Source organism: Dendrobates tinctorius, unplaced genomic scaffold (assembly GCF_039654945.1).
Source record: "Dendrobates tinctorius isolate UK_male_01 unplaced genomic scaffold, ASM3965494v1 ptg000063l, whole genome shotgun sequence".
NCBI classification, from domain to species: domain Eukaryota; kingdom Metazoa; phylum Chordata; class Amphibia; order Anura; family Dendrobatidae; genus Dendrobates; species Dendrobates tinctorius.
In genome coordinates, this window is record NW_027361731.1 from 33,357,772 (window position 1) to 33,366,125 (window position 8,354).

General features: G+C 43.7%; 1 protein-coding gene across 1 annotated transcript; it reads right to left on the bottom strand.

Annotated features, from left to right (window-relative positions):
• Positions 1–937: 937 nt before the first annotated feature.
• On the bottom strand, positions 938–7,027 carry LOC141094133 (uncharacterized). Its single transcript, XM_073579868.1, has 7 exons — positions 6,998–7,027; positions 6,714–6,905; positions 6,405–6,584; positions 6,199–6,322; positions 6,018–6,115; positions 5,729–5,819; positions 938–1,854 (listed from the first exon to the last, which is right to left on the bottom strand). Exons 1-7 carry the CDS (start codon positions 7,025–7,027, stop codon positions 962–964), a joined length of 1,608 nt encoding a protein of 535 aa, XP_073435969.1. The 3' UTR covers positions 938–961.
• Between the last annotated feature and the right edge of the window lie 1,327 nt (positions 7,028–8,354).

The following is an 8,354-nucleotide window of genomic DNA, read 5'->3' on the forward strand; positions in this document are numbered from 1 at the left end:
TATGTTTTTTCTATTAGTCACTTTCTGACTAACCTTCAGGGGATGAATTATGGGTATAGTTTTACATTTGGAATTAATAAAGTTTAGTTTTATCCTTTTGTCAGCAAACATGAGGAATGACAAGAGACAACCCATTTATGAAGATTCAATTTTGGTAAAAACTATTCCAACATTATGAACATAAAAAAGGCTTCTCCCCTATGTGACATCTCTGATGTTTATTAACAGTTGATTTCCAAGTAAAATATTTCCCACATTAACAGGAAAAAAGCTTCTTTCCTGTGTAAGTTCTCTGGTGCTTAACACAATTTGATTTCTTGCTAAAACATTTCCCACATTCAGAACATGAAAAAGGCTTCTCCCCTGTGTGAGTTCTCTGGTGCTTAACACAATTTGATTTCTTGCTAAAACATTTCCTACATTCTGAACATGAAAAAGGTTTCTCCCCTGTGTGAGTTCTTTGGTGCATAACAAAATGTGATTTATGTGCAAAACATTTCCCACATTCTGAACATGAAAAAAGATTCTCCCCTGTGTGAGTTCTTTTGTGGGTAACCAATTGTGATTTATGTGCAAAACATTTCCCACATTCTAAACATGAAAAAGGCTTCTCCCCTGTGTGAGTTCTCTGGTGCTTAACACAATTTGATTTCTTGCTAAAACATTTCCCACATTCAGAACATGAAAAAGGCTTCTCCCCTGTGTGAGTTCTCTGGTGAATAACACAATTTGATTTATTGTTAAAACATTTCCCACATTCTGAACATGCAAAAGGCTTCTCTCCTGTGTGAGTTCTTTGGTGCATAACAAAATGTGATTTATGTGCAAAACATTTCCCACATTCTGAACATGAAAAAAGATTCTCCCCTGTGTGGATTCTCTGGTGCTTGACACAATGTAATTGATTGTTAAAACATTTCCCACATTCTGAACATGAAAAAGGCTTCTCCCCTGTGTGAGTTCAATGGTGGGTAACTAATTTTGATTTATGTGCAAAACATTTCCCACATTCTAAACATGAAAAAGGCTTCTCCCCTGTGTGAGTTCTCTGGTGCCTAACACAATCTGATTTTTTGCTAAAATATTTCTCACATTCTGAACATGGAAAAGGCTTCTTCCCTGTGTGAGTTCTCTGGTGGGTAACAAAATTTGATTTCTGTGCAAAATATTTCCCACATTCTGAACAGAAAAATGGCTTCTCCCCTGTGTGAGTTCTCTGGTGCTTAACAAAATTTGATTTCTGTGCAAAATATTTCCCACATTCTGAACAGAAAAACGGCTTCTCCCCTGTGTGAGTTCTATGGTGAATAACCAATTCTGATTTATGTGCAAAACATTTCCCACATTCTGAACAGGAAAAAGGCTTCTCCCCTGTGTGAGTTCTCTGGTGGGAAACAAAATTTGATTTCTGTGCAAAATATTTCCCACATTCTGAACAGAAAAACGGCTTCTCCCCTGTGTGAGTTCTCTGATGGGTAACAAAATTTGATTTATGTGCAAAATATTTCCCACATTCCGAACATGAAAAAGGTTTCTCCCCTGTGTGAGTTCTCTGGTGGTTAACAAAATGTGATTTCTGTATAAAATATTTCCCACATTCTGAACATGAAAATGACTGATTTGCTTTAGAAGCAGATTGTTTTTTAATGCCTCTTTTGTAACGTTGATTTTCTTTTATAGTCGGTAATGAATCAGAAGATGGGACCTGTTTCATAGGATCAGATGACAGATCTTTGCTGTGAATGGATGATGGTATATCTGGAGTCACTTCCATTGTATCTTGTAGGATCTCAAGATCATCTGATTTAAAAATTGAAGATGTCAGCTGTCCCTCTGATCTCCTGGTACAGTCATCTGCTAAGATAATAAACTATTACTTTTTAATAAAATATCCTTGAGTTTTATATTTTTGAACATTTCTACTTAAACTGTCCATAAAAATGGCAAGCTATGTAAAAAACTTTAATTATTTACCAAGACAATGACAGTTCACAGTCTAATAGAAAACCTTCTTGGATGAACCAGTAGTGTGTGGTGTTCAACTGTTTGTTCATTCTGCCTCCCAAATATCGAATATAAAGAAACCAATCAATGTTATGTAGGTGAAAATAATACCAATTCTCATCTCACAAAAACCAAGTCCCCACTCAGGTCCATCATCTGTCAATGGAAAAACAGAGGTTCCCGAACTATTAGTGGCTCAAAGGCTGCTGAAAAGCAACAAGGTTTCTATAAACCAAAAAATAAGGAAAAAAGCAGCACACTCCATTTACCGTATCATAAAAAACCTCCTTTATTTCCGAAAAGCATACATGGACAAGGTTTGTGAGGGCAGGATAAGTGCAGGCATGCAGGCAAGAAACAGGACTACGGCCGTTTTGCGTTAAACACGCTTCCATGGGTCCAGATCACAACTGGGGGCTGCAATCCTCAGCTGTCAGCTTCAGCAAGGCTGGTTATCAAGAATAGAGGGGTCCCCACACTGTTTTTTTTAAATTATTTAAATAAATAATTTAAAAAAACCATGTGGGGTCCCCCCCAGTTTTGACAACCAGCCTTGCTAAAGCTGATAACTGGGGGCTGGTATTCTCAGGCTTGTAAGGGGCCATGGATATTGACCCCCTGCCGAAAAATAGCAGCCCGCAGCTGCCCAGAAAAGGGACATCTATTAGAATTCTAGCGCTTTGCCCGGTTGTTCCTACTTGCCCTGTAGTGATGGCAAATGGGGTTCATATTTGTGGGGTTGATGTCACCCTTGTATTGTCAGGTGACATCAAGACCATGGATTAGTAATGGAGAGGTGTCTATAAGACACTTTGTACCGGATACTTATTACAGGCACATTGTAGTTATATGCCCCATGATGTGTTTGCACTATGAGCACTTTATCACACAGTGATTGTGGCGCTGGTTTCTGTATAGCACCTTTGGCACTACAGCACTTTGGTTATAACACTCTTCACATTTGCACAATGCAGCACTTTCCGTTTTTGTGATTTCATATATATTTTTTTTATATTTGATTCACTCTATATTAACAATGTGCTTTTATACTGACAGTGTGCATTAGGATTTTTCTATTCTATTGTGAATATTGTGGCTTTATTTACTGTAATACATTTTTCATATATTTTCCATACGTGCTCCAGTTTGATCCAGCTGCATATTAATTCAGTTTTTATTTATTATTATTCAATAACAATTATTTTAATATTATCATTATAATGTTTGTCCTGTAGTTTATCACAATCCTCCTTAAAATTACCATATTTTTTGGACCATTAGATGCACCTAGGTTTTAGAGGAAAAAATTAGGGAAAAAAACTGAAGCAAAAAAATGTGGTCAATTCTGTACTTAATATCCCCTATCCTGGTATATATGGTCCCCTCATCCCTATTCTGATATACATGGCCCCCTCATCCCTACCCTGGTATGCATGGATCCCTCACCCTCATCCTGATACACATGGCACCTCATCCCTACCCTAGTATGCATGGATCCGTCATCCCTACCCTGGTATACATGGATCCCTCATCTCTACCCTGGTATGCATGGATCCCTCATCCCTACCCTGGTATGCATGGATCCCTCATTCCTACCCTGGTATGCATGGATCCCTCATCCCTACCCTGGTATACATAGATACCTCATCCCTATTCTGGTATGCATGGATCCCTCATCCCTATCCTGGTATACATGGATCCCTCATCCCTATCTTGGTATACATAGATCCCTCATCCCTAACCTGGTATGCATGGATCCCTCATCCCTATCTTGGTATACATAGATCCCTCATCCCTACCCTGGTATGCATGGATCCCTCACCCTCATCCTGATACACATGGCACCTCATCCCTATCCTGGTATGCATGGATCCCTCATCCCTACCCTGGTATACATGGATCCCTCATCCCTACCCTGGTATGCATGGATCCGTCATCCCTACCCTGGTATACATGGATCCCTCATCTCTACCCTGGTATGCATGGATCCCTCATCCCTACCCTGGTATGCATGGATCCCTCATTCCTACCCTGGTATGCATGGATCCCTCATCCCTACCCTGGTATACATAGATACCTTATCCCTATTCTGGTATGCATGGATCCCTCATCCCTATCCTGGTATACATGGATCCCTCATCCCTACCCTGGTATGCATGGATCCCTCATCCCTATCCTGGTATACATGGATTCCTCATCCCTACCCTGGTATACATGGATCCCTCATCCCTATCTTGGTATACATAGATCCCTCATCCCTATCCTGGTATGCATGGATCCCTCATCCCTACCCTGGTATGCATGGATCCCTCATCCCTATCCTGGCATGCATGCCACCTCATCCCTGTCCTGGTATACTGGGTCCCCATCCTTATCCTGGTATGCAGGACCCCATCCATTAAAAAAACAAACCATTACACTTACCTACCCGGTGCTCCCTTGCAGCGTCCTGCTCCGGTGCCAGCAACTGCTTTATGCTTGTAAGCAGCTCTGAGAACAGTGAGTATTCATGAATATTCATTTCTCTTAAGTAGCGGCACACGTCACTGCCGGTAGCAGCAGGAAGCCGGTGGCTGACACTGCGCGCTACTGAAGAGCAAAGAATACTCACTGCCCTTTGTGTGCACAGTCCTGGCAGCTGTGCTCTGCTTGTGAGCAGTGCGTGATGTCCCTGGCATGTGCTGCTTACAAGCATATAGCAGTTGCTGGCACCGGAGCAGGACGCTGCGAGGGAGCGCAAGGATAGGTAAGTGTGATGGTTTCTTTTTTAATGTTTTCTGATGGGACCATGCATACCAGGATGTGGATGGCGGTGTGGGCCAATTATAAGGATGGGGCCCTGCATACCAGGACCGGGGTTGGAGGCTAATCATATCAAGATACTATTATTAAAGAGAAATGAATATTCATTGCCCTCCAAGCCCATGGGTGTGTAATGCAGTGAATATTCATTTCTCTTTAGCAGCAGGAACAGAAGTTAGCCGCAGCCACCGGTTTCAGCCTCCTGTGACCTGCTGCTCCGCCGATGCCGTTCCCCCACCACCCACAGCCAGAGCCGGTACATCCGGACTACGATGCACCCTCCATTTTCCTCCACATTTTTGAAGGAAAACATTGTGTCTTATAGTCCAAAAAATTCAGTAGTTTTAACACAAATTGAAAAGTCAGGATAAAGGGAAACTCTGCTGTTATTGTACAGAAATTCACACTTGGCCTCACTGCACATTTACTGGTGTCGATCATAAAAGGGAAGTTTGGCCAGAAAGACTGGACCTGGTCTTGTAGGGACCATGAGACATTCAGCAGCACAGAATGGAGAGAAGAGTCATCCGATAAGATCTCAGGGATCTAGGAAGCCAACAGCATCATTACCCTCCGCTTTCTCTTACAGGCCCAGCATAAGATTTTTCTCCAACTGATTTTCTAACCTGTCAGCACATTCTACGTACGCTGTCATTTGGCTTTATAGTTACAGATCTGGGCAGGTAACGGTCAGCGTCTTCTAATCTCAGGGGTAGGTGGATCCTCCTGGCCATAAGTTCTAATGAAAAGAGCTTTCAATGCCCAAAGTCATTTGAACAGTTTTGGGTGGGGGAGAATGTTGCGGTCTAGAGGCAAAATGGTGATCATGGTAATACGGCCGGACTACACCACCGATAAAGCAGCCACAGCCGGTGACGGAGAGGAATCTGTGACTTCTCTGCATTCAGTGGTTACTACTCACCTGGGTAGTCATATGTGGGAATCTCCTCTTTACACCGCTCATCACCCCTCACATATGTCTCTGTAGTATTAATATGGGTCAGATCTTCACCCTGAAACAAATATTGTAAAAGTCACCGACAGATGGAGAAGTCCCATCTATGATCAGCTCTAATCCTGCCATCTCCACCGTTCTCATTACACAAGTATAAAACATATAATACTGGTGGATAAAACAAGACTGAGCACAAGACCTTCACAGCCATCTACACATCATAGGGGAGATCTCCTGACACCTTCTCTCCATCTACCTGATGATCCTGAGGAGCACTGGGATCTTCTTGGTTACAGTCCTGTGGAAGAAGAGGACGGGGACATCTCTCTGGTGTTATCCTCTTACTGGATAGATCTGGAGGAAACACATACAGGGACTGAATTCATTCTCTACATACAGATAATTATAGGCCGTGTGTATTTAGTCCTGTCTATTACCTGGTGATGTGAGGGGCTGGGGAACCTCCATTATGATGTTCTTGTACAGATCTCTGTGTCCTTCTAAGTACCCCCACTCCTCCATGGAGAAATAGACAGCGACATCCTGACACCTTATAGGAACCTGACACATACAATGATACCGTCATCCCCCGATCCCTTCATAGTGTTACTGTATAATGTCCCAGCATTCCCAGCAGTGTCACCTCTCCAGTCAGTAGCTCAATCATCTTGTAGATGAGGTCTAGGATCTTCTGGTCATTGATGTCCTCATGGATCAGGGGGTGAGGTGAAGGCCCCGTGATTGGGCTCAGTGGTCTTCCCCATCCCTCAGACACAGGGTCCTGACAGCGATCACTAGAGGTCTTCTTCACCACTGTGTAATCCTGGTTATGGAGAGACTCATTAATAAATCTCACTCCAGACATTTCCAGAGTCCTCACCTCTCCAGTTCTGTCCATCTGTTATTCCCATAGATAAGAATGATGTAATGTGACGTCATCAGAATCTCTCACCTCTCCAGTGAGACGGAAGAGGATCTCTAGGGTGAGGTGTAACATCCTCTCCGCCATCTTGTCTCTGTCCATCTCCATCCTTGATGGGTAAATCAGGAAAATTCTCTTTTGTAGAAGATCTTCACTGAGAGGATCCAATATTGTAGAGACCTGAATGAGAAGAAGATGATCCGATGTAACATCATAAGAATCCTGTGTAATAATACAATTACTGGAGATAATAAGGGAAACATATGAGGAGATTTATTATTTTACAGTATTTAGTTTCCTTCCCTGACGTCTACCACTGCCTCTTGCTTCATATGGAAGGACATGCTGCCCAAGGTTTCTCCCGATAGGTGCCATTCCCCTGATGAATCATACCTTTGAAGAAACGCGTCGGGAGGCACCCAGGGTCAGTCCAGGGCTGGCTAGACATTAAGGGTCAGCTGTGGACTGCTCTTGTAAGGGCAGGAGTCTTTGGGGACCAGGGTCAGCCAAGATAACAGGGACTGACAGGGATAAATTCCCCACTTAAGTTATTGCATTTTGGAAATTGCACCCCACTGGGAATTTATCTACAGGTAAAGGCACAATTTTGTCTCCATGGGGGTTGTGCTCACAGCCCAACATCATGTGGCCCTCCAAAGAAATGCCACCCCACACCATTACTGACCCACTGCCAACCGGTCATGCGGAAGGATGTTGAAGGCAGCAGATCGCTCTCCACGGCGTCTCCAGACTCTGTCATGGCTGTCACATGTGCTCAGTGTGAACCTGCTTTCATCTGTGAAGAGCACAGGGCGCCAGTGGCAAATTTGCCAATCCTGGTGTTCTGTGGCAAATGCCAAGCGTCCTGTACGGTGTTGGGCTGTGAGCACAACCCCCATTTGTGGACGTCGGGCCCTCAGACCATCCTAATGGAGTCAGTTTCTAACCGTTTGTGCAGACACATGAACATTTGTGGCCTGCTGAAGATCATTTTGCAGGGCTCTGGCAGTGCTCCTCCTGTTCCTCCTTGCACAAAGGTGGAGGTAGCGGTCCTGCTGCTGGGTTGTTGCCCTCAAACGGCCCCCTCCACATCTCCTGGATGTTACGCTGTTACGCTGCCAATTTTGGGGCTAAAGTCACATTTTTGTGAGGAAAAAAAGTAAAATTGTCATTTTTTCCTTCCACATTGCTTAAATCCCTGTTACACTGTCCGAATTCAGATATTGTCCTGGTCAGAAAGGAGAATACAGGGAGCGAAAGGGTTAATAGGACTCACAGGAGGAACCGGCCCATAAAGCAGAAGATCCAGGAGTGTCCTCCACATATATGACTGCTCTGTGCACACAGGACCTGTGATGAGGTCACAGGAGGGGAGGAGTTAGGGGTCACATGATCAGGGGCCTCAGTGTGTGCAGGACTCAGTGTGCTGGAGCGCTCCCGATAATCAGCTGCGTGTGTCGCGCTGTGTGATAGTCACAGCACCTGCAAGGAGAGCGACACATGCAGCTGATTATCGGGAGCGCTCCAGGGATCCGTGGTCCCGATGCAGTTATTCGGTTAGCGATATTAGCCAATAACAACTTCTCCGACGATATTCGCTCATCTCTAGTAATAACAGCTCAAAGAAATTCACCAAACTTTTCATTAAGTTTAATAGTAAGACCCTATTAA